This window comes from Pezoporus occidentalis, unplaced genomic scaffold (genome assembly GCF_034315485.1).
Source record: "Pezoporus occidentalis ecotype Australia unplaced genomic scaffold, CSIRO_AGI_Poc_V1 ctg124, whole genome shotgun sequence".
NCBI classification, from domain to species: domain Eukaryota; kingdom Metazoa; phylum Chordata; class Aves; order Psittaciformes; family Psittacidae; genus Pezoporus; species Pezoporus occidentalis.
Window position 1 is genome coordinate 548190 of NW_026913038.1, and position 26176 is coordinate 574365.

At 46.6% G+C, this 26176-nt stretch overlaps 2 protein-coding genes across 4 annotated transcripts in view; one reads left to right on the plus strand and one right to left on the minus strand.

Moving 5' to 3' along the window:
• The window catches only part of CYFIP2 (cytoplasmic FMR1 interacting protein 2), a 54547-nt gene that overhangs the window by 12721 nt on the left and 15650 nt on the right, over window positions 1-26176 (plus strand). For 2 of the 3 annotated variants that reach the window (XM_062607504.1, XM_062607505.1), the window contains exons 6-24: window positions 388-569; window positions 861-957; window positions 1647-1775; window positions 2828-2932; window positions 5934-6025; window positions 8832-8949; window positions 9820-9939; window positions 10541-10666; window positions 11629-11795; window positions 12062-12209; window positions 12508-12661; window positions 13201-13357; window positions 14101-14197; window positions 14730-14806; window positions 15794-15902; window positions 16252-16371; window positions 17055-17254; window positions 17751-17838; window positions 25976-26119. In XM_062607504.1, the coding sequence (XP_062463488.1) occupies window positions 388-569; window positions 861-957; window positions 1647-1775; window positions 2828-2932; window positions 5934-6025; window positions 8832-8949; window positions 9820-9939; window positions 10541-10666; window positions 11629-11795; window positions 12062-12209; window positions 12508-12661; window positions 13201-13357; window positions 14101-14197; window positions 14730-14806; window positions 15794-15902; window positions 16252-16371; window positions 17055-17254; window positions 17751-17838; window positions 25976-26119 (2430 nt within the window). The remainder of the gene's footprint in view (window positions 1-387; window positions 570-860; window positions 958-1646; window positions 1776-2827; window positions 2933-5933; window positions 6026-8831; window positions 8950-9819; window positions 9940-10540; window positions 10667-11628; window positions 11796-12061; window positions 12210-12507; window positions 12662-13200; window positions 13358-14100; window positions 14198-14729; window positions 14807-15793; window positions 15903-16251; window positions 16372-17054; window positions 17255-17750; window positions 17839-25975; window positions 26120-26176) is intronic. The other variant, XM_062607506.1, reaches the window with a different exon arrangement.
• FNDC9 (fibronectin type III domain containing 9) lies at window positions 17873-20456 on the minus strand. Its single transcript, XM_062607508.1, has 2 exons — window positions 20316-20456; window positions 17873-19328 (listed from the first exon to the last, which is right to left on the minus strand). The coding sequence occupies exon 2, from the start codon at window positions 19319-19321 to the stop codon at window positions 18668-18670; it is 654 nt and encodes a 217-aa protein (XP_062463492.1). The 5' UTR covers window positions 19322-19328; window positions 20316-20456; the 3' UTR covers window positions 17873-18667.

Consider the following 26176-nt stretch of genomic DNA (forward strand, 5'->3'; position numbering starts at 1 on the left):
TGAGCTGCTGTGGGCTCTGGGGACCTTTCGCCATCACCTGCTGTGTTAATAGCTGGCTGCAGCTGGGTTTCACCACCGGTTTTAGGTTATATATCCTGTAAGGTCTTTATGCCCATGCTAAAAACCTGGAGCCTGATTTTGCAGAACACGCCATACTCAAGGCAGGCACAGATAGAGGGTTCCAGCCACCTTCTCCCCTCCAGCACTGCGGGTGTTTGTCTACAGTGATTTGTTACGCAGCTTTGGTTCATGGTGGAGCCTCCAGCCCCAGCAGAAAAATGCTTTTGTTAAAGGAAGGAGGTGGTGGGTGGGTGAAGGGGGTCCCAATGGTGATGAGATGACCATGGGATGGCAAAGCTGTGATGACCCTGTCTTGCTTCCTTCCAGCGCAAGGCTATCGAGCGGTTCTGCAGCGAGGTGAAGCGCCTGTGCCATGCTGAGCGGAGGAAGGACTTTGTCTCTGAGGCCTATCTCCTCACACTGGGCAAGTTCATTAACATGTTTGCTGTCCTGGATGAGCTGAAGAATATGAAGTGCAGCGTCAAAAATGACCATTCTGCCTACAAGAGGTGAGAAGCAGGAGTGAGCACAGCAGTGTGCCTGGTATGCCCACAATGATGGCAGGTGCACACGGCTGGAGGTTGGGTTTCTGTGCTGTTGTAGGCTCTCTTTGTGAGTTTAGGCAAATCTCTGAGCCCTGCAGTGTTTCAGTTCCCTCTTGGTAAAGAAAGGAAAGCAGAGCTGTACTGTAGGGGAGTCTGAGGCTGCTGCGTTGCAGCTGCAGGTCAAACAGGGAAGATGGATGGTGAGTCTCACACTGGGTGAGTGATCCTCGGTGACCTTGGATTTCTCCCTTGCAGAGCTGCCCAGTTCCTGCGGAAGATGGCAGACCCCCAGTCCATCCAGGAGTCCCAGAACCTCTCCATGTTCCTGGCAAACCACAACCGCATCACACAGGCAGGTCCCTTTTCTCTGAACCACTTAACCTTTCTGTGAGCAGAGAGAGGCAGTGATTGTGCCATGGCTGACAGCACTCGAGGCCAGAATTTGGCCATAGCTGTTGAGTCACTGCCACTGACTCTGATGGTCTTCTGGTCAGGCTGTGTAACTCTAGCAGTATCTCCTTCTCATGGTTCATCCTGAGTGGTTTTGAAGGTCTCTATGACAAGACAAAGATGATCTAAAAGATGTAAGAAGAGCTCTTGAAGGGGAAGTTTCTGCCAGAACTTTTTCCCATTTTCCTCAGGAAATCCATCCAGTCCGCATCTGCAACTGCATGGGAACTGCAGATCAGCTCCCTTGGCCCTCCACACTCCACTGGCTCTATAGCTTCTGCTAATTAGGTACTGCTCAAAGACAGGAAAGAGACAGAAAGTCTGCTCTGAGGCATCTTCCTTTACATCTTACTGTCTGCTGTTTGGCTGTCGTGATCAGTCTGAAGGGGGGAGCTGTCCTGCAGAAAGCAGGTTGTTCCATATAGGTGGTACTGTGAGGTTAATCTTCTCCTGGTAACTGAATTAAAACACACAGGCGAGGTTTGAAGAAACCTTTTATCATTCCACTCTTAATCCTTCAAATACGTTTCTCCCCTGGTTTCTGCTGTTCCTCTGTCCATGTGGATAATGTGGCCCCTGTTGATGTTTCAGTGTCTGCACCAGCAACTAGAGGTCATCCCTGGCTATGAGGAACTGCTAGCTGATATTGTCAACATCTGTGTGGATTACTATGAAAACAAGATGTATCTCACTCCCAGTGAGAAACACATGCTCTTAAAGGTGAGGTTTGGCCGTTCTTATGAGGCTGGGTGCTTGTGTAGTTTCACTTTTATTTTAGTAAAATGAAATTCCCTCCAGGGCTATGTTTCTCTTATTTTTCTTTTTACTTTTTGCTCCTTTGGGTTTACACACATCCCTTCTCTGCAGAGCCTGTATCCTCTGGACACACGAGTTAGTTATGACATAGAAAGAGCATCTGCATTCAGCACCAAATCTGCCTTTGTCCTCTTCCTGTTTCCCTTCTGATCTCTGTCACTCTGTATCTTCTGCTGCCATACCTCAGTCCTCCCATATTCACTTCTTTGTGGCTGAACAGACTGGATGTGGCCATGGGTTGGAGATGTCTCACCCCAGTGCCTGATATGACACCTCTGTTGGGCAGTGCCATGAGCTGCCTCTGTTCCTGCTCTAATTTGGACCTTCTCCCATCATTTCTTTACTGTCCTTTCTGTCCTTCTTCCATATTCCCACATAGAAGTATTCCTCCTCTTTCCCTTTCCTATGCTCTTCTCTATCTCCATCTCTGTCTGTTCCCCCAGTCTTTCCCAAGGTTGCTCTGCCTGCCTGGGACTAAGTACATGTTTTGTATATTTGTCCTTACTGTCAGCCAGTTACTACAGTGATTGCAGTCACTGTTACCATAAGAACTTTATTACTATGGCATGAGTCAGCTAAGGTTCTTTAAAAGATAATGTGGATAGTTTGAATATCTGTAACGATTTGTACTGAATTAAAGGTGAAAAAAATCAATCCAAGATTTTAAGTTTTCAATTCCTCTCCAGGAGTAAAGGTTTGCTTTTGGGCTGTTGTTATGGGGAGAGAGAAGGAACAAATTGCCAAAGTTAATGTTGTGTGTTTTTACACAGAAAACAGAAGCAATCCATCATGTGTCCTCCATCTACCATGTACATCCTTGCAGATGTGTGCATGTTCTATACAGTCTCAGGTGGTACAGGAGCCTGAAATGGTCTTTCCTCATGTTAAGTGATGGAGAACTGTCTTTAACTTGTGCTACTGACTTCAAGCTAATGAAACCTTCCTGTCTTCTGCAGGTGATGGGGTTTGGCCTGTATCTCATGGATGGGAATGTCAGCAACATTTACAAGTTGGATGCCAAGAAGAGAATCAACCTTAGCAAAATAGACAAATTCTTCAAGGTCAGTGACCTATCTGGGTGAGGCTGGAGTTTATTGCAGACCATGAATTAGCAACCTGTACCTGTACCATTGCACAAACCACAGGAATCATTACAGGTCCCAAAATCCTAAAGGTCAAGAAATTATCTTGGCCAAAGGATGAGGATTGGGATTCCTGTATACACGCATGGGCACAGCGCTGAAGCATGGGTGAGACGGGTGATGCTGGCCCTCAGTCCCAGCAAGGTTGTGGATGGGTGAGCAGTGCCTGGGGCTGGCTCTACTCCCATGGGAGCTGTTGGGAGCTGAGGATGCTGCACACCCTCACTAGGCAGCCCTGCCACAGTGACCCTACCTGCTTCCTGCTGAGGAGCAAAGGATGTGGATGGTGCATGGACTATGTTTTGTGGACAAGGGAAGGGTGAGCCAGACATTGCTTCTATCTCTTTGCACATATCTGAGGCAGGTTTACAGTCTCTGGAGGAGCGCCATGCTTTCAGCCACCTGGCTGGTTTGCTGAGGTCTGTGCAGGTGATGGTTGCACTGCCCTTTCTCTCAGCAAGCTGCTGAGCTGAGGGACAGAGGACACAGCTGGCCAGTCAGTGTGTGATCTGGCAGACTTACTTCGTGTGTAAACTGTGCTCCCTATAGGACAGAAAAAGCTTGGAAAGCTTGTGTTGGCTGGGATGTGGAGGTGCTCAGTGAGTTCTTCAAAGGGCTCACGTGGTAGTTCGATGAACCGCTTTTGTCTTATCTGGGGTCTGGGTTTTGGGAAAAGACAACTGAATGCACTGGGAAGCAGCCATGCAACCTCCCATGCACATGTGCAGCTGAGTCCAGCCACAGGCTGGTCCACAGCTGGAGGCCAGGCTGCGTCCTGGGGCTACTCAGCATGAGAATAGTTTTGGATAACCCTGTTGCTTCCCCCCAAAATCTGGTGTCTGTGAGTCACTGATCACCACTGGCGGATGGACCCTGCACAGCACCACCTGTGTCATTCACAGAGGGATATGATGCCTCCTTTCCATTGTGTGCTTCTGCACACAGGATGAGTGTAGGGGGCATTTCAGCTCTGGGGCAGGTCAGCTGTAGGAGGCATGGTGGACTCTGGCAAGGGACAAAGATATTGGCAGCAAAGAATAACAGTTACAGCAGAAGAATCACAGAATAACTTCCCAGATGGAGCAACTAGTTTTCTTATAGACCTACTGAGCTTGAGCCTTCCGGAGTCCTTTTCACTCCTCTGTATTAATCTTTCTTCTGAGATGGGAAGATCAGTTTTTGTTAACAACATTTGTTCCACATCAGGGAAAATGAGAAGATGATGATTTTTGGGAGGGCAGAGCGCTTCTTCCCCATCACTCTCAGCAGAGAGGGTTCTCCTTGACTCTCTGCCCAGGAGCCTGAAAGAAGAGGTTGGTTGTGACAGGGTAGAGGATGCCTCCCTGCTTATTGCTCTGAGTTGCAGTTTATAGATGATGCACTGGGTCTGTGCAAGGGAAGGGAATGGGCAAGCCCAGGGAGCTGGTTTCATTAAAGGTTGGTGCATCCTCATGCAGAGCGAGTTGGGGACCTATTTAACCCAATTTGCATCATCTCCTGAAGACAGCTCTGAGAGCAGGGCTGAAATGTCCACATAGGAAACTATGGACAGATGCCATAACCTCATGGACAGGGTGATGATGAGGTGGGTGAATTCCCTCCAGGCAATGTGGAGACTGCTGAGGACTGCAGCTCTGCAAAGGTGATTTATCATGTCATCACTCATTGTCTTCCATCTTTTCCCTGGTTCAGCTTTGCTAATTCAACTGCATCTTAGTTTAAAGCAAGCCCTCGGTGTAATCTATAGAGTTTGGTCATCTTGGTGCATTCAAACAGATGCAAAGTGCTGTGGGCCATCAGTGAATCAGGTAAAATGTCTTCCACTGCATGGAATAACTTTCTTCTCCAGCTTTTTTTCCATTTGCACTTCTCCAATATCTGCTGTGGTCTCATCTAAGCAGTTAAATACCACTCCAGAGTAGCATAGCAGAACTCAATAAGAAAAGGCCAAATACTCCTCTTACTACATCTGCTTATTGCCTTCTGATTAAATTTCTAGTGGATTGACCAGGAATTTGAGTAGTGAAAATGAACTACCCCTTCATTTAAACCTTTTATGGAAGCGCCACTGGGAGTCCCTGATGACAGCATTACACGTCCTCCATAGAAGTCAGCCTGAGAAGTATGTGATGATGGGACAGGGAATTTGCCACCATCTTCCCTGCATTTTGGGGCAAAGCTTTTGTAGCTGGGTGAAGTTGAAGCTTTATATTTTATTGAAGAAAAGTCAGTAGCTCTTGGTTCAGTTTTCTTTGCAGATGAAAGTTTAGTGGGGCAGGGACCTGTTTGAGCTTGGGGTATATTCAGTGCACTTGGAATTTATTTTCCATCCATATCCTCCTGAGATGTAAAAGTTGAGCAAAACCATGCTATATCGCCTGTGTCTTTCTCTTTGTGGAGAAATGTTAAGACACATCTGACTCCCTGCGGAAAGATGCTGTATCCCTGGGAGTCCAGGCAGCAAAGCAGCCTGCAGCTTCTCTCTGAAGGGAGCCATGCAGTGTGTTGGCAGAATACCAGCATGGTGGCTTTTGATCCCTCTGCTCTCTTGGAGGATTATGGTGGGAGGCAATAAGACCTGCTCAGGAATATGCTCCTCTCTTTTTGTTGTAAAACAGCTTTTCCTAAGGCTGGTTACAGCGCTGAACCATTCTGGCCATAGCCAGCCCATTGTCTGTGAGTCCAGGGCTCCAGAGCACTCGCAGGGGTGATTTTGCTCACACAAAAAGCTGTGTGATTGTTTTCAGTCACTTTCTAGGTGTGAAATGACCCCAGGTCTAGGTTTGCACCTTGCTTTAAACAGCCTGACACTTCCCACAGCTCCAGAGATGCAGGATGCCCTCTCGCAGTCCCTTGTGTTGCTCTGGGCCACAGGCTCTCTCTCTGCTCTGTTTCAACCATCTTTTGTTTTCTTTTCCAGCAGCTGCAGGTGGTTCCTTTATTCGGCGATATGCAGATAGAACTGGCCAGATACATTAAGACCAGTGCTCACTATGAGGAGAACAAATCCAAGTGAGTGCCTGCCATAATGTCTCTTGGCTTCTGTGTGTGTCCCGAAAGCCATGGGAGCTGCAACTGTCTGATGTGAGTGAGGTCTGTGCACTGGTACCCGTGTGTGTCCCTGTGAGGTGTGAGTCTTGGTGTGCCAGCTCTGTGTGCACGTGTGTACCTCCCTGTCCCTGCATGGGCAGATGTCCTCACCAGCCCCTCAGCACGTGTGCAGCTAGCTGTGAAGCTCCATGTAACCGTACCCCATGTGCAGGCAGGGCAGTGGGCATGCCTGTACCTCTGCTCGGCTGACAAGGGCTGGGAGGATGCTTGGTGGCCAGAAATGAGGCAGAAGGAAGGAGGAAGGAAAGGTGGCTGGTGCATGGGTCAGAGCTGAGTGCTTGCGAGGTGTGTGAGTGCGAGCAGTGTGTCCCTGCTCTGGAGAGATTTTAATCCACATTTTTGAGCCCAGGGACAAAATCCTCCAGAGCATGAACACAGCAGTGGATCCCTTTGCAGCAGACAGGGTGTCTCCTGTAGCTCAGGCAGCCTTCATGAAGATTGGCAGCGGGTTGAACCATAGGCTCAGATGCACTGGAAATCAATGAATATTGTGGGAGAAGAGCAGAAACGGAGTCTGTATGGGAGAGCTCAGGAGCAGTGTGGTGTTGTAAAGCACTGCTTCCCGGCCTGGGTTTGCAGGCAGTCTGCTGCTCCCCTCAGATGAATTTGCAGATGTGTCCGATTGTACCAGGCATGTGGCCCCACTTGACTTTGTAACTATTGCTAGAAGAATTGGTGTTAGGTTTGGATATCCTTGGAATGGTGTTTGCAACCACACGTAAGCAGAGCCCATCTGAGCTGTGTCTGGTTGTGATGGCTTCCACCAGTGAGTGGTCTTTCACCTATAGGACCATATTGCATGAAAGTCGTATTTCTCCAGTGGCTGCAAGAAGCAGCCGAGCTGAGCTGTCTCAGCAGGACAGGAACTAACCTGCAGGCTTATCTCACTGCTCCCCTTTGCTCAAACCTTTCCACCCCAGAGGATCTGGCTTTTCTGCCCAGGAACAGCCCCCCCTGCCCTCCCAAAAGCTGGTTGAACGGTGCCATTAATCGTTCATGAAAAGTTTGGCAACAACGTGACGGAGCTTCCTGAGCAAAAGGTTTTCAATTGAAACTGAAAAAAAAACCCAAACCCTAAAGTTCTACAAAATGCAAATTTAAAAAGTATTTGTGGAAACTCAATTTAAAAGGGAAAAATTGCCTAAAACTTTGCACCTTTTTATCCTGGATCATTCAGAAAGCACATTTTAATGGAATGTGTGGCAGCTGCATTCATTTTCTCATCTCAAAACCAGGGTAGCTCACGGGCTGTTTACCTGTGCACAGTTTTAATGTCTGTCTTGAAATCTGTCTTACCAGGTCTGTGTGCTGTACCTTACTAACCAATGTTTCTTCTCACTCACTTGCTTTCCCAGCAAATTGCATGGGACTCCCAACACTAACTCTGCCAAGGTGGTTCCATATAATCCCCATTTCTTACTAATAATTGTTTTTTGTCACTTTCTTTCCCTCCCTGTCTCCGTGAAAGTGGAATTAAGTGGTGTTTTTCCTGCATGGCACTTTGTCTCTGCACTATGGACTAGGTTGTGTGTGGCAGGGAGGGCTGGTGCTGCCCTGGCCATTCCTGCTAACCTGCCGATTGTCCGGTGGGGAGCACAGGACATTGAAACGGGTAAGAGTGAAGCAATGGGACTGTGGGAGGATGGATTTCATGAGGGATGACATGAGCCAGCACTTCCAGGACCTTCTATCACCACAGATATTGGCAACAAGTGTCTCACAGTTAACTGTAGGAATATGTCTTCATGTCTATGTCCATATCAGAGGCAGGTTTCTCACCTGCCTTTTGTACTGCCAATCTAGATTGGAGAAGATGACTATATCCATCATAAGATGGACAACTATTTTGAGGGAGGGAAAGCAAGATCTGAACTTTTACATTGTGATCACAGAGTAAGACATGAGGTCTCACTGAGAGATGTTTGCTTGTATGAAGCATTTTGGTGGAGCCGTTCTGGTTCCACATCTGTGGCTAATGCAGAATGGGGGAAAATTAGATATTTAATTAAATAGACCTGATTTGCACCATTTCTTTGTATGACTGTGCCTTTGGAAGGGGAGTGCTGCCTTCTTTTAGGACGTCATTACACTGTTACGTGATTCATGTGGCTCAATGCAAATGAAAATCTCATTCATTTAATCATATTCTGCTCATCATTTATACTCCACATTGTTCACTGAGCTGGCAGTGTGAATCAGACCAAAAGCAAAGTGGGAGGGCTATTCCCTTGCTGGCTTCTTACAGATTCTTTCCCTGCAGGTGAAGGCAGCATGACCCAGCTGCTTCAGACCTGGAGGGATGAGCTCTAAGGAGATGATTATCCTTAGGTTTAGCAGAAAGGATGCAAATGATGCTGGGTCTTTGCAGTTCATCCTTCCCTGAAAGCTTCTCCAACAATGGCCTGGGAAATAGCCATCTCTACCCATGGGGTAGGTGAGCCCAGCATTGGAGAGCAGCCTTCAGGGTGGATGGAACAGAGATGTTCAGGCTGAAAGGTGAGGCAAGCATCCCCATCATGCTAGGTGAGACCACGTCTTGAAGACTCCACACACCAAGGAACAGGAGAGATGACACAGGCTGACATTTGCCCTGAAGATGGCATGTCTTGAGCACATTGAAGAGAGCAGCTGAACACAAGGCTTTGTCCCTAGGGGTGTCTGAGTGGAGCCCATGTCCTGTCCTTGAAACCCTTGCTTTTTTGCCTAGGTGGACGTGCACTCAGAGCAGCATCAGTCCCCAGTACAATATCTGTGAGCAGATGGTCCAGATACGAGATGACCACATCCGCTTCATCTCAGAGCTCGCTCGCTACAGCAACAGCGAGGTAAGCTCAGCAGGGAATTGCCATTGTCAGGCTCATTAGATGGATGGGGCTGGGAGAGAACAAGAGTAGCAGGAGTATGGTTTGCCACTGACATACAGTGAGGAGGGAAGAAGGACACAGATGGAACAAACCACTTCTCGATCCAGCCATTAAAAAGCAGCTTATGAAAGGCCCCAGCAGGTCCAAAGTCCTATGCACCAGAAGATCTACTGCAACAGCTTCTGATCTTTGGCCACAGCTTTGTTAAAATAAGAAGCAGAAAAGATTTCACAGCTAAGTGTTCATGAAGAGCCAGGTGGCAGAACAGCCATGACTTGCAAATGGGTCTTTTCTGTTACACAGAGCTATTGGTCAGGGCTGCAAGGAAAGTTCACAAGAGCATCTCAGTTTTTGTCATTACTGAATGCCTGTACCCTCTCTGATGGACAAAACCTGTCACTGGTTTTTGCAGATGTATGATCCTCATTCACCAAGGTTAATGAATTGTTAGCATTCTCAACCCTTTTTTTGGCATTTGTAAATGCTTATTTGATCTTTAAATCAGGAAAGGACTCTCAAGGATTTCAGTAGTATTAGGTTATCAAAAAGGAATGGGAAAGTGGAATGAAAACAGTCAGTTATTTGCTCTGAGGTGACAGGTCAGACTCATTTTTCTGTAGAAAATTGACTGCCTGGGTAAAAAGAGCCTTGCCAAGTTATATCCCTTTTCCTGAGGGACAATATATGCACTGCTCAGTTTTATCTTGATTGTTTAAGGTCATGGGGAATTCGTTTTAGCTGGGATTTGAAGAGCACTCTGTGGCTGCTGTTTGGCTCAGTGAAGCCTCTGCAGCAGGTTGCTGAGCCCTGATGTGATGTGATCTTCTCCAGGTGGTCACTGGCTCGGGACTGGACAGCCAGAAATCAGATGAAGAGTACAGGGAGCTCTTTGATCTTGCTTTACGGGGCCTGCAGCTGCTGTCCAAGTGGAGTGCACATGTCATGGAAGTGGTGAGTGCAGTCATGGAAGCGCTGAGTGTGTTACATCCTCCTCTTCCCAGGTGAGCATGAACATGGCATGTAACAAAGCCTGTGAAAGGTGAGCTTGCTTTCATGCCACCTAGCTTTAAGCCAGTAACAAACATGCTAAGATCAGGCAGCTAATGACCCTGAACACCCTCTGTACAAAATGTAGAAAGAGAGCTTGATCATCTCACCCTGGACCTGACCACTTTTTGCAGGTATTGGGGTGTCCAGTGTTAAGAGGGGGACTGTGTGACTGTTGTCCTAACCTGAACACCTTGGTTAAGCAGCAAAAGCTGACTGGGATGAGTCTGGGCCTTGAGCAACTAAAACTGCAATTCAGATGATGATGGAAATTCTTAATTTGCAAAATTTAAACCACATTTCAACACAAGTCCGTGGATGTCAAAAGCCCAGTATGACCGTTAACCTCCCAGATAAACTAAACCAGTACTGTGACAGTAAAGCCCAAATGAATGTCAAACAACTGCAGTAATGTCTAGGGGGTGTTTTGCTGGCATAGGGCCCTCTTCAGTCTTTCCAGCCTGGCTTCTTTCTCATTGCTGACAGTGTCTTTTCCATCCTTTAGTACTCTTGGAAGCTGGTTCATCCCACAGATAAATTCTGCAACAAGGATTGCCCAGGAACAGCAGAAGAGTATGAGAGAGCCACACGGTATAACTACACCAGTGAAGAGAAGTTTGCCTTTGTGGAGGTTGGTGCCAACTACAGAAGAGCAAGAACCAGCCAGGGCTGGTTTCCTGTCTATCTTCCTCAGGCCAGGGGAAAAGGATGGTAGGGCATCTCACAGTACTCGGCCAGTTCCTCATCCCCATGGGGTTAAGGGTTCTGACATCCCTGTGGCCCTTAGTTTGCCCAGAGGCATGGGCTGCAGAGGAACCTCTGAGTTTCTCTCACATATTCTCATTCCTCTCAGGTACCACCATGCAGGTTTCTTTTTCCCCTTCTTAAATACATTATCCCAGAGGTACTCCCACCATCGCTGATGAGTTAGGCCTTGGCCAGTGGTGGGTCCATCTCAGAGGGAAGCCTCTAGCAGCTTGTCACAGAAGCCACATCTGTAGTGTCCCCCCCACTACCAAAACCTTGCCGTGCAAACCCAATGCAGCAGCCTTGCAGAGCACTGTGATCTGGAGCAAGATCTGGAGCTACATTCAGACACTGTGCAAACACAAGTGAGCCTGGCTGTGGGAAGGCCCTACACCTTCATCTTCCCTTAGACAGTCAGGGTGGTTTGAATAGCGCCTTCGTTTTTGTGGCTCACTCGCTCCTGGGAATTGTCTCTGTACTCTTGTACAAGAAGCACTGTGCACTGCTGCAGATGCAGGTCTATGGAAACCACACAGTGCATCCACATGTGGAGTATGTGCAGCTTCCTGGGATTATGTGCTATTAAAGATATCAAGAGATCAGGAATGGAAACAGCCTGCCAAGGGACAGGGACCATTTGCAAGAAACTAGTGATATAAATGCTCTCCTCAGCTTATTGGGATCTGTAAAGCAGTTAAGCAGTCAAAAAAGCCAGCCACCTAATTACTGGACCCAAGTTACTTGAGTAGAATTAATTTAGTCCCAAATTCTCTTGATGTTGGGTTTATGGACCTCTTCCTACGATGGAAAAATAGCAAATACGTCCATTTTTAATTTTTGCTTCAGGTAATTGCCATGATCAAAGGTCTGCAAGTGCTGATGGGCCGAATGGAGAGTGTGTTTAATCAAGCCATCCGCAACACTATCTATGCAGCCCTGCAGGACTTTGCCCAGGTGACCCTGCGAGAGCCGCTCAGGCAGGCGGTCAGGAAGAAGAAGAATGTTCTGATCAGGTCAGTCTGTCCCTGAGTGCAACACAAAGCCCGTGTATTTATTTGTGTAACACTATAAGCATGTGGCCCTGCATACACCTCACGGTGTACAACCAGCCATGTACCTTGGCCAGCAGCTCTATCTAAGGTAACTTCTGATTCCCCAATGATAACAGTGTATGTCCCCACCTCAGGCAGTTTTCCTCCCTAAATGCACACCAGTTAATATTTTCATCTTGAAGCAGCATCAAGCTTAAGCACTACTTTCCCTCTCCCACCTATTCCAGTGTCCTTCAGGCAATTCGGAAGACGATCTGTGACTGGGAGGGAGGTCGAGAGCCTCCAAATGATCCTTGCCTGAGAGGTGAGAAGGATCCTAAAGGTGGATTTGATATTAAAGTCCCAAGACGAGCAGTAGGACCTTCGAGTACACAGGTATGTAAACATTCATCTCCTGTGTAGAGTTAAGGGTCTTACATGAGTCTCCCACCCTGTGGATTATCAGCTGTTTCCATGATCTGTTCCAATCTTCACACTGTTGTGTGTTAAATGTTGCTTTGATGCCTAATTTGTTGTTCCCAAAGCCTCCTTTTTTTTCGGGTGTCATTATTTGTAGCTCTGAAAGAGAGTAGCTTATGGAAGAGGTATTAATTTTTATTGCGGAGCACTACGGCTGTATGCAGTGGTGTCTCACTGCAGGGTGGTAACTGCATGCCGACTGTTTCTTCCACAGCTTTACATGGTGCGGACCATGCTGGAGTCCCTTATAGCAGACAAGAGTGGCTCAAAGAAGACTCTGAGGAGCAGCTTGGATGGGCCGATAGTCTTGGCCATTGAAGAGTTCCACAAGCAGTCCTTCTTCTTCACCCACCTTCTCAACATCAGCGGTGAGGCTATGGCAGGGGGAGGCTTGAATCCAACTCTTGCATGCTCAGAAAACCAAAGATAGATCAGCTTTGCTCCTTATTGAATATGCAGAAGATTTTCCTTGATTTTTTTTCAAATGTCCAACTTCTGCCTGATTCAGGTGTGTTTTAGGCAATAATCATTATGTGAACAGGAATGAGTTAGCAATATGAAACAGGAATAGGTGGCAGTTTATTTTCTAGGACTGGAGTTTTCTTTCTGTCCCAGACAAACTTCTGGGAACAGCAGAAATCTTCTAGAGTAACTGCAGTCCATGAAATGTTCTCCTTGGAGTTCTAGAGCAAAAGGAATGATCCTTTTCTTTCTTCATTACAAAGTGCTCAGACGGCATGGACATGTTCTGGGTTTAAAAACAGAGCTATCCTATGAAAATGTTCCATATCCAAAACCAGTCCAATATGAGGCTGCAGGAGCTGCCTCATGTGCCTTCCCCTCACTGCCATCCCCATGGGAATAATGTGGGTGCCCTCCCACTGGGGGGATCTTCTCTGCATTTCAGAAGCGCTGCAGCAGTGCTGTGACCTGTCCCAGCTCTGGTTCCGGGAATTCTTCCTGGAGCTGACCATGGGCCGCCGCATCCAGTTCCCCATTGAAATGTCCATGCCCTGGATCCTCACGGACCATATTCTGGAAACCAAAGAACCCTCCATGATGGAGTAAGAGCTGATGGGCTTTGTGGGGCTGTGCATGTGCTGGGGCTTGGGATTTTGTTTTCAGAAGGGTAGGCTGGTGATGAGCAGTCTTTGTGACGTGGGAGGAAAAACAGATGTTTCCTGACTGGCTGTCACATGGATATGTACTATATGAGTACCTTGTTAGCAGATGCACACTACTACTGGCACTTACTTATGCATCATAAACCATATCTGGATATGGGCACAGCTTGATGGTACCATCATTGGCATGCAGCGGTCAGACAGCATGTGCAACCAAAGGGATGTGGGCCCTGGCTGAGGCACCTGAACACTTTTTTTATTCATATATGTGATAAGTACTGAGAGGCATTGCTGTTATGCAAGTGTAATTATGTTCATAATGTCCTCCTCGTTAGGAAAACTTTGTTTTCCATTTTATGGACATTGTCAGAGAATTCTGTGGAGTGAGGGCAGGGTGAAAGCTTTCTTAAGGGCAGAGAAGGAGTAAGTGTTTGACTGAGCAAGTCACAGTTAGCTCAAATCCAGATCTGTTGTAGCTGCTTCCAGAAGGACACAAAGAGCAAGAGGGGCTAGAGGGAGTGGAAATGATAGAAGTATCTGAGGGGCTAGAGGGAGTGGAAATGATAGAAGAGAAGCCAGAGAAAAGCCACTTTTTGCAATGAGCAGGGTGCATACTCCGGTTGCAGTTTATGCTGATATGCTCCAGAGTCAATTTAAGACATGATCTGTCTTCTTGCCCTCAGGTATGTACTGTACCCCTTGGATCTCTATAATGACAGCGCATACTATGCCTTGACCAAGTTCAAAAAGCAGTTTCTATATGATGAAATTGAAGCTGAAGTAAGTTCTCTTCATCTTTACTATACAGAAATAGCTCACTGGGGTCACATTGCCCTGTTGACATCCCCCCAGCAGTTCAGTGAATTCATCATAGGCACCTCAAAAAAAATACCCCATCAGACTGAGAAGTTTTCAAAAGATCAGGATTTACAGAGATCTCACAGACTTTGCTGATTGAGGGCTTCAGCTTCTCTGTACCCATGGGGAGCCATGGAAGCCAAAGGCTGTCAAACACTGGGACCATGGAAGAATCTGATGTTATGAGACATCAGAGGGAAATGAGAAATCAGAGATGATTGAGGATGGGGGACCAGGCCCTGTTAGAATATGCAGAAACTATAAGAGAGAAATGTAACTGCAATTTTCTGTTTAACTTCGGTATGTGAGAACCGCAGTGCAGTTTTTAGATAGTGTGACATAGATGTATATATTAAATTAGAGCTCCATGTTGAGCTGTATTGATCTTGCATGCGTAGGAAGGAGCTGCTCTGTGCTGGTACAACCTCACAAAGTCTTGTTTTTTCTCCCCCAGGTGAATTTATGCTTTGATCAATTTGTGTATAAGCTGGCAGATCAGATCTTCGCCTATTATAAAGCAATGGCTGGCAGGTAGGAGAACCTTACTGCTGATGATGACTGATGATAATCACTGTATCCGAATTGCTGTTAACCAAAAGATTTCCCTCAGGGAATAACTACTGCAAGTACACACAACAAAACAGATCATCCCTGTCCCGCAGAGCTGGCTGTCCACGTCAGACCAGAGTAGATATGGAAATGAATTAATGGTGGCAAGGAGACATGGTTAAAAGTGAAAAATAATTGGCATCTAAGTGGCTTTCTGAGTACAGTTTGTGAGTGCGGCAGGAAAGCAAACTGAGCCTATTGAAGACGTGTCCTTGCTTGACTTCTGTTTGTGTACAAGGCAGATGAGTGAAAGCCTCCCACCTGTAGGAAACAGGAACATGCACTTGTCCTCACCTAGTAAAGCAGAAGAACTTGTAAAAGTGAGAAGGGTAACTCAGTATCTTAGGTCACACATCAGACCAGCTGACTGTGGAACTTCTGCAGAGTCACTTGCTCCCTTACAGGGAGCTAGGCCCTTTGTGACATTTCCTTCTTATCAATTTAAAGAACATGGATGAACTCTAGTGAGAGTCCTCATCTCATGTCCCCAAAGGTGAAGCAAGTCTTCAGTGTACCTCTGCAAGGAGTTTTGTCTCTAGATCAGACTTGGCCTTATGGAAGGAGAGCAGTCACCCTTATCAACCAAATGCTCCCATAGCAGATCTTCAAGGAGAGAGCACACCTGTGGGACAACCCCAGTACCTGCCACTAGCGATACCTTTCAGCACAGTCTTTCATCTTGCTGAATGTTGTAACCATAAAAGCCAAGAAAGATGGACAACACTATGGCATTTCCCAGATAACAACCTCTGCTCTGTGATTTAGTGGTTTAAGTAGTTAATAATATGTGGAAATTTCTTGGCATTCAGAGCAAGATGAAAAGAAAGACTAAAACAACTCTGGAAAAGATCCAGAGAGAAGCTGATAGTGTGTGTTTCTTTTTTCCTGACACTGTTTCCTTTTCTTCAGTGTTTTATTGGACAAACGTTTCCGGGCTGAATGTAAGAATTACGGGGTGATTATTCCATACCCACCATCCAACCGCTACGAAACACTGCTCAAGCAGAGGCATGTCCAGGTACAGTGCAAGCAGTAGACTACAGTACTTACAGCTTTTGATCTATTAGCCTTTTGTTGGTGGCTACCATCCTAGTGCTGGGCTCAGTTGAGGTTGGTGCTGGAATGAGAAGGGTTGAACCTGTTTCTGACACACCATGCTCGGGGCACAGGGCCTGAGGGGAAAAGAAGTTATGCTCCACATTTCCCTCCTTCCCCCTTAAGTAATGATAAGCTTAACTGAGGCATTTGCATCACCACTTTCACATTTAAGCAGATGTTTGGTTTTAATTTGTGTCTGTTACAAGAAAACTAAAGTACCTTTTCTGCATCTGTATATGACATGCAAATGTCTTTTGTCCTTTTCCCAGTTGCTGGGTAGATCAATTGACCTGAACAGGCTCATTACCCAGCGTATCTCAGCAGCGATGTACAAATCGTTAGACCAGGCCATTAGCCGCTTTGAGAGCGAGGACCTGACATCCATAGTGGTAAGAACTGTTAACTGACTGTGAGTATGAATAGAGAGAATGATACAGTGCTATGGATACAGTTAAATGTCTTCTGCTCCAGGTCCCACCTACAGCAGGTTTCAGGCAGCCATGTATCTTCCTTTATGCTGCCGAGTCTCTACTATTTCTACTTAGGCAACTTTAATTGCATTATTACTGGACCATTAAATGTCTGCATAAATCGTAATATGACAGTCAGCAGTTAGATTTTGCAGAGCTCACATAAGAGAGCTCTGTAATCTGGGAGAAGGAAATCCTGGCTTCGATTCCCCTGTTGGGTGAAGGTGGCTGAGGCATCATTTGTGCGCGTACAGGACTTGCTGTCTGATGTGTTACAGGAGCATCAGAGTCAAGCAGTGTAAAATTACTGGTTTCCACCTTTGGAGGATTCTGATGTGAAAGCCAGGCAGCGCTCAGTGGGGAGCAAACTCATTTTCCTTCCTGCAGGTTTTAGAGATACCAGACCAGGACCCTCTTGAGTGGAAGGAAGTGCAATTTGCCTTGGCCACTGGGTTAAACTGATGTCTTTAGCATTTGCTACATCCTCACCTGCAAAGTTCTGTGTGGGTGTGGGTATAAAATCATTCCCCGGCAATGAAATGAGCTGTTTCTATTGTCATCTTGGTAATACGTTGCATTTGCTGCTGCTTTATGTACTGCAGGAGCTGGAGTGGCTCTTGGAAATAAATCGCCTGACTCACAGGTTGCTGTGCAAGCACATGACTTTGGACAGCTTTGATGCCATGTTCCGGGAGGCCAACCACAACGTGTCTGCACCCTATGGGCGCATCACCCTCCATGTCTTCTGGGAGCTCAACTTTGACTTTCTACCCAACTACTGTTACAATGGATCCACCAACAGGTGAGGAGGAAGAGCAAGACAAGGGGGCACTGGAGACGCTGCTCTTCTTTCAAAGTGTCAAACCAGCCACATTAAATTCATACGCGTTGCAGTGAGGTTTGCATTCCCTATGGGATGAAAGAGTTACACTTAAAATTAAGTTAAAGCCCACTAGCTCCCCTTGGCCTTGAAAATGTTAGTAGCATATTAATGTGATAGTTAAGACAGTGATTCCAAGCAACAGAGCTAGTTAGGTTTGGAGGATTGGGTTACTGAGCAGCAGAGCTGTGGTAGCTGCTCATACATGGGTATGCCTGCCCCAAATGAGAATAAACCTCAGGTTAAATCGATGTTTTACTCCACTAAGAGATCAAGGCAAGAGTTTGCATTCCAGTTCCTGTGATGAATTTCTAATTAGCCTGCAGCTGCAGTTCCTCCCAGGCCATGCCATATCTGCACTCATCACAACTAACCAGGCTCCGGCCACTTTCCTCCCTGTCTTCCATGCTCACTGTAGGTTTGTGAGGACAGCAATTCCATTCACACAGGAACCCCAGCGGGACAAGCCAGCCAATGTTCAGCCATATTACCTCTATGGATCCAAGGTCAGTAAATGAGACACAGCAGCCAGAAGGGGTAGATGTTGGAAGTATTTATTTAGGAAGAAAGAAATGCAAGAACTTCATTAACAGAATGGTGGGTGCAAATTTGCAGGGTCACATTGCCGTCTGAAACCAAAAAGCCATACAAGAAGCAGATTCAGTGTGCTCTTGCTATTGCTTTCCCATATTCTTCTCCATAATATGACCATATTAGGGGATGCTGACACTGCTCTGTGCTTGGTGCTGGCACTGAGACCAGGTCACATCCACCCAAATGCAGAGAGAGGAGAGCAAGTTGGAGCTCCAAAGCAATGCTTCTCACCAAAGAAGGTACCACTTCAGGAATTCCATTTGTGAGTTCAAAATGGGAATTACTAAAATCGTTGTGTGTGCAAAAGAGACTACTTGATTCTGACAATACCTCTTTTGTCAGGCTGCAATGACTGTTTATACAGATGTTATGAGGGCTTGGGGTGCGATGCTAGTGGAGGATCACTCAAGTGCGAATCTACTTGAGTGGAGTTTATTTGTTGTGATTGATGACTGAAGTGAATCTACAGCACTGATGCAGATCAGGTAATGACACTGCAGTCAGCTGAGCCTGTCCCTTCCCAGAGACCTGACTTGGTTTCCTTTTACAAAGCCTCAGCAAATGAGAATGGTTTTGTCACTTGACAAAAATCCTTCTTCTTGTGATCAATGTCCTGCCTCGTGTTCTACCCTGGGACAAAAAGTCCCTGTGGACACACAGACCGTCCTGTTGGCAAGAGCTGGGAAACAGCAGTGTGAACCAAGCAGGGCTCTCCAAGCAGGATCTCCCTTTATTTTGCTCTCATTGGAGGCCATGCTGTGGCAAGATGGCTCTTTTATCATCACTGGTTTTATAGGAAAAAAAGCTGTGGGGGGAGCTGTACGGGCTCTCCCTCATGAAGCTGGAGCCCCTCATTAGCACGGTGGTCATGGGGACTTCCAGAAACTCCTCTCTCAGCCCATCATCCAGTGGCCTCTCCCATGAGCTGCTCCCTTCTTCAGAGCTAGCATTGGGATGCTTCAGCCTCACAGCCCGGTGGCACCGTGCAGACCAGAACTGCAGGCAGCCGTAGGCCAGAAGAGCAATGAAGCAGAGGAGCAGCAGGCTGCTCACCATCCATATGGAGGTGGTAGATTCATGCTTAGAGCCGCCAAAAATCAGAGGGTTTTTGTCCAGAGTGTGAAAGGTGGTGCAGTGGTTGCCGGAGGGGTAAGAGTTCTTGCATGTGATGCAGAGAACATAGATGGTGGATGGTGTGAGTCGGTGGAGGACGAGGGAGCTGAGGGGGTGAGGAACTCGCTCCTCACGGTGGAAGTTCTGGCGTAAGTAGCCAGCAAAGATGCTGTTCCAGTTGGGGCGGTACATGACGTGGTAATAGTTCTCTGGACAGGGGTTGTTCATGGCCCAGGAGACGGTGGCACTGGTGTAAGTGATGTTGTGCACTTCGATGTTCATGGTGCTCCTGAAACCAGATGCAGGGAGAGGCTGAGTTTCCTCATTTGTATACAGACTCAAGGGCCACTGACATCAGTGAAGTCTTTCCCCTGCTTCACTTAGATTGGACTCAGGACTGTGCCTGGCTAGCTTAGATTAGCTGCTAGGTTTTAGACGGCTAAAATAACAAAAGATGAATCCTGCTGGTACCTGGACTAATGTATCACCCTGTTTCAAAACCAAAATAACAACTGGGACATAGGCATACTTTATGCTTTAGTTAGATTTTGGGTTTTTTAAATCTCTTCTTTCTGACTAGTTGTCTATATAGGAAGCTTAATTAGCTTTTTTATTTCCCATGGAATAGAAAAGACTGCAAGTGTGATTAACATGAACTGATCATTAAGCTATCTCCAGTTTAGCTTGTGAAGCTGCCAACAGATACTTTTGATTTTACACCTAAATGCTATTTTAAAAGCTGCATAATGATTAATTCACTGGTTTAAGTTTTTGCTGCATTTGCTGTACCTTACTTGTTGCTTAATGGAGCATAAACTCTTTCTATTCCTGCAGCATCTCACAATATAATATCAGGATCATAAATGTGAAATCTGAAGATTGGTGAAATATAAAATAAATGCCTTTAGCGAAATACAAATACAAGAATAATAAGTACAAAGCTCTCCCCCAGATAGAAGACACTGACCACTAACAAACTACTGTCTAGCAACAGTCAAAAATCACTTCAGTACATCACTCCTTTAGACCGCTAAAGTGCTCTCTGAGCTCACTGCAGCATTCTCTCCCAACCATCCCAGTGCTCCAAGCAGAGCTGCATGCAACAGAACCAGTTTCTTTTTCCCTTCTTCCTCCCTCTCTCATTATAACTCAACTTTCCTCTAATTCACTCAAGAATCAGCTCATCTCAATGATCGTTTCAGCCATTCTTACATGAAGAGCAGTGCAGGACATGCACCCATCGCGGAGCCCATGCAGGGCTGGGGCAGCCACTTACCTCCTGTCAGTGCTGGGGAGCAGTGTGGCCACAGGCAGGCAGCACCTTCCCCTCTTCCCAACTGCTCTCCTCCCTCCTGCCTCTGCAAAATCCCTTCCCTGTGCTCTGCCTCATATTATACCCGTCTGGGGCTCCGTCATCCCTCACCATAGCAACCAATACGGAAGGATGGGCACGCATCTTCAAGTGATTTGGGAATGTTATCCCTAAAAGCTTCTGCCTGGGAGAAGTATGTCTCTCAAACAAGCCAGGTAGTTTTGTTTGCTGGCTTGTTTGGTGTTTTGTGTTTTTCCTCTTATCTGCAGTCCCTCAGCAAGACCATCACTGGTCCCCAGCAGGGTCTGCATTAGAGACATATTGGCATATGGTATGAAATGTGGGATCCTGGCCTGCAGTACACATTGATAGTTTAGCACTGAGGGGCTTTGTCTTTAATTCTGTGATTTCTTGCACATTTAAACTACTGGTTTAAGCCAAACCCACAAGCAGCAGGTTTTCAACCCTGATGCTGCAGCAATGTCCATTAACTTTTTAACGTTTCCTAAGCTGTGTGATGAGAGCAGGAACTGCATTTTGAAAGACTTCAACTTCGGGCTGAACTCCCATGGGATTAAGACAGGCTCTTCTTTGAATGCCCCTGCATTATAGACTGCTCAGGGGTGTCCCTTGTCAGTCTGGTGAGAGAGCAGGAGGGAGAGGCAAAGCCAGTGCCAGTCAGAGGAGCAGCTCAAGTGTTTGGCCAGGAGGGGACAGACATGGCACTGAGTCTGCTAAGGAGAGACTTTGAACAAGTGACTCACTGCTCTCTGAAGCCGAAATGTGCTTGAGAGAGGAACTTTCCCAGAAGAAACGTTGGTTCTGGGTCTGGAATTACTCATTCTTTGTTATCCCTGGAAAGGTGCAACGTTTCAAAGATCTTCTGAATATCAACAATGATTAGATGATGATGCAAACTGCATCAGGAGAGGCAATTACAAGCCTGGGGAGGACACATGACCCTTGCTTTTGATTTCTGTTTGGCAGTTCTGCATATTTTGGGTTTGTTTTCCAAGATCAGTATTCCCGTCCATCCCTGTGAGTGAGCTGTGGCTGCCAGCGAGCTGAAAACTGGGAGATGAAAATAATTACAGGCAGGGATGGAAATGAAAGTGCTCCCAGGTGGCTTCCTGCCTTTTACATGGCTCTGTCCTGCTTACAAGAGCAGGGGGATAAAGAGCTCTTAGCTGGTGCCTTGCTGTGAGTAAAGTACATCCCTGCCTGCAGGGAGAGAGATGAAGATACAAATCTGTGCTTCAGAAAGGTGGGTTACACAAGAAAGCTGCCTTCTTATCGTGTTTGGGTTGTTGAGTTTATCAGTGTTCAGAGTGGCTGGGAAATGAAATTCTTGTTGTTCACAAATAAGATGTGTTAGCAGGAAGAAACTGAAGAAAGTGGAAATAGCTGGATTAGGCCAGCAAAGGGTCCCACTTTCTGCATGCTGTGATCGATACCACTTCTCAAAGGAAAATGCAGCAAAGCTCCTAGTGGTGTTGGTACTACCTCCAGGAATCAAACTCACATCCACTCGTAATTCTGATTTCCTAGGATGAGGAGATGCCAAAACAATGCCAGTGCCAGGACTGCTCCAGCACTGGTGTTCCCTATATCTGCAGGTGGACCGGGCTGTGGCCCTGCCTGGGACCCCTCGCTCCTTACCATAGGATGCAAACCCTAAGTGCTCTCCAGTAGCCAGCAAAACTGAGCCATTTTCTGTCATTCAGCCACTTACAAAACACAACAGGTTGCCAAGTGTCTGACAAAGAAGCTGCAAAATTATGAGCAACCCACTACTTACTGCTCATTAGCACTTAGCTCTGTAAGTGCTTTAGATTTGGCTTCGTTTATGTATTTTCATGAGTGCTTCGGTTTTTCTTGGCACCGCCAGACCCAGGGTCACTGGAAATCCCTGTTTCACTTTCCCTGGTTGAGTTTGCATCCCCTTTTTTAGCAAGATGCAGGCAGATGTAACCTGAAGGACAGTACATGCTGCGGGAGCTTGTAAAAATAGTTACTGTGTGTGAATGGGATGGAGCTGCTCTATTTTCTGCAGCAACAGCCCAAAGGTGTTCAGAAGCTGTGGTTGCTGCAGTTGGCAGCGGGGGGCTGCTCATGCCCTCCAGCAGACTGCATGGGCTATACTACCTGGACTGCCGTGGCCATTGGCTTGTAAGTAATAGTGAATACAGATCATGGAAATCAGGAGCTGGGATAGCAAGGCATTATCCTGAGACACAGAATATACACAGGCAGCCTCAATACAGTACATAAATGTCTGCTGCATTGTACATGTCTATCCCAGCTGGGGAATATGTATTTTTGTTTGCATGGGAGCGTTAGCAACCAGTGGATACAGCTGAATATGGTAAAAGCTTTATAGGGAGATTGGAGGTTACTTGTGGAGGGGAAGGAACCAAGTCATTCAGGCTGTTTGACTTAGAGAACCTCCTCTGACAGTTCTGGCCAGAACTGTTTTTCACTCTAAGACACGTCTCAGCTGTCACGCTGAAGTTAGTTTGGCTGAGAGCCTGGACTTGTCTTGGGCTATGTGTAAGTCCTTTTTTGTCTCTAAGTATATTCCTTTTTTATTAGCTCTTCGTTATTCCAAGGGAGTTCTGGCATAGGAAGTATTATCTGTCTGTTATCTCTCTCTCTGATCTATTTCATTGGATAAAACTCTCCCTGCCTTCCCTTAGGTGAGCTCAGACAGGTCCAGGTAATGGCTAACAACAGTCTCAAAGACATGGAAATAACAACTAGGTTTTGGTTTGCTTCATTTGCTGCTGAATCTGCTCCATAGCATCCCTGCTATAACCTCCTATGTTCCCAAAGCAACATGGGGGCCTTCCCCACGTGCTTCCAAGTACTGATGGCTGTCCTGAGACCTGGAGTAGGACACCCAGGCTCTGTGGGACACTGGGAACTCAGCCTGCTTGCACTCCCAGACCCCAAACCTGCCCATTTGGCCCCAAACCGAAGAAAGGTTGGGCAAAGCTTCACAGTGTCTTTGACAGCTGCTGCTCCCAGGACACAAGATGGGGCTTTGCTCTGGCTCTCTGAAGGGGTGGAAGCAGCAGCCCAGTGTGGGGGAGCGAGCTGTGCTGTGTAGCCAGCTTGTACCTTCAGCTGTTTTGTCTTAAAATACCCCCTGGTGTCATTTTTTACATCCCACAGTCTCTATCCCAAGCTGTGTATCTCACCCTTAAATGGAGCTGTATTTTTAATTGCTGGCAGAGTATTATTATTAGACTCGAGCCTGTTGCTAATGCACTGTGTAGCTCTGCAGAGAGCTCGATGAACCAACCTCATCTTGCAGACAGGGAGGGATGAATCCTGCTTGTCTGCAGCCAATGCACGTCCTAAAATGTGTGTTTTCCCAATCAGGCTTATTGTCAAGACCCTCACTTGAGGGAAAAGCCCACTTGAAAGCTGCTCTCCAGCCCCATTATCCTGCTAAGAGGTGATGTGGGTGGCAGAGCGGCAGCACCCGCTGCCTGCTGCCCATACAGCGAAATGTCAGCCCCATTATGGGGGAAATCTGACCAGTTCCTCCACAGCTGGATGCCAGTGGGAGCCCATCTTGAGGGGCCATGGTGCATGTGCAGACAGAAGACCTGTCTCCTAGCCTCAGAGTACAAAAGAGGCTTCCAGAAATGAGTGTGGATTCATGAGCACGCCGAAATGGAGTTACTTAATTCAAGCCACTGGTGTGCTAACTGTGGGGGAGCAACAGGGTAAAGAAGTCTACGGGGAGGCAAGAAAGGAAGGTGTGAGAAGCCATCACCACTGCAGCACGACACTTTCTGGGGGCACCTCGGGCTGGAATGAGTCAGTACAAAAGCCACAGCAACAGAACAACATGTAGCATGGCTGGGCTGGGACCCGGGCAGGTGACTGGCTTCCCTATGGGATGATTGTGTTGGCCATTTGGAAAATGTTCCAGGCTGGGCATTACCTGGTGTTTAAATAGACACACTTTTCAAGACATAAACTATTGCTCGTTTTCTCACATAGCAGTGTGCCTGTCTATTACAGTAGGCAATAAGCTACTGGACCAGAGCACTGGGGCTGTAACAAAATGAGGGACAATTAATTAATTGATTAAAGCATTTGGCCATACTATGAAAGCACAATCAGTACATCAGTCTGCTGAGATTCTGTATCTGAGAGCAAAATAAAGTGCTTTTTCTGATTCTTAGCAAATGACTTCACTTTGTAACTCATTAGTAACTCAAATGAAGTGTTAAAGTAAATCTCAAGGAAGTGAGTCAGAGTTGGAGCACAAGGGAAGCCTTCAGCTTCAGTATTGCAGCAGTGTTGGAGGAGAGACAACATTTTGCCCTGTTCTGCTACTTCACACTTGCTCCCTTTCACCCTAAGCTCTTTAACCCATTGGTCTCTCCACTCTCTTGGCTCCATTACTGGCAGTGAAGGGAATCACATCCCTGTAGAGTGGGGTTTGCGGTATCTGCAGGGATGCAAGCTCCCTGCTGCATGAGTGTGCAGTGTGCCTTTACTGTGCAGCGCTCACACAAGAAACAGAGTCATGGTGCATTTGGGATACAGTTTGATTTGTTTTCTTATCCTTGCTTAAGGAAGTTCTGGTAAGCATGAACCAAGGGTTTATCTGTATTTTGCTGGAAGAGGCACTACTGTCAGAATCTTTCAGGAATGGGCTTTTTTTGCTGTTTACTGGGGATGCAGTTATAGATGTCGTGGGGGGAAACTGCAGCCCTTCTCTGCTGGGCTGAATCATGGTGCAAACACTTCTGCTGCAGAGCCCAAGCCTAGCATGTGGTGTTTCAGTTAAATCTGATTTTTCCCTATGTTTTTTTTGCAGATCACATGAATTAATTCCCCCTACTCCTGTTTCCCTCACACTAAATGGATCCTAGAAATCTTCCACTGATAAAATGCTGCAGCAATTTCCACATTTCCAAGATTACACTGATACAGCACATTCCTGGAAACAGCTTTGTTTTCTGCCACTAAAAATTTGGCAGAGGGAGAGCCCTGGGTGCTGTTCTCCCTAGACCAGGGTTAGATTCTTGCCTTTTGCACAGTCCCATGGGAATGTCTGTTAAGTACAGAGACTGATACAGAGCTTTGCAGGATGCAAAAAGGATTTTTGCTGTGTCTGTTCCAACTGCCCTTAAGCTCAGATGCTGCAGTTCCTATTGTTATTAATGAGCCTCATCTAAAGCAAATGCCCATAGGAAAAAAAAAAATCTGCCTGGTTACATGTATATAAAGCTTTTCATTTTAGTAGAGAAGAATTTGGGTTTGAAGAAGCAAAGGGCCAGTGACTGAAATCCTTGATTGGGAATGTATGAAAGAGTAAATTACCTCGGAATTGAAAGTGCCATTACTACACAGCAGGATAAGAAACCTTGTGACGTTGACAGTGCACTGAGATTAGAATATATCTGACTACATAGCAAAAAAAGCAATCTCCTCTTTGCCACAAGAAGAAATGGGAATTGTTGTGGGTTTTATTATTTCTCCTTCTTTGCCTTAAAAATTAATTGAAGTGATGGAGCATAACACTGTGATAAGGGAATTGCTCATGTCTGGTAAATGCTCCTGTCTAACTGTCCTGTGTCACTGTGCTTCTGATTTCTCAGCCTCTCAACATTGCCTACAGTCACATCTACAGCTCCTACCGCAACTTCGTGGGGCCACCTCATTTCAAGACAATCTGCAGGCTTCTTGGCTATCAAGGCATTGCTGTGGTCATGGAAGAGCTGTTGAAGATCGTCAAGAGCTTGGTAATTATGAATCTAACCCTGGCAATGGAGAAACCTCAATGTCTTGAGAGGCCTAGG

Coding starts and splice junctions, on each gene's coding strand:
- FNDC9 (XM_062607508.1), bottom strand. CDS start 19,321: ATGAACATCGAAGTGCACAACATCACTTACACCAGTGCCACCGTCTCC.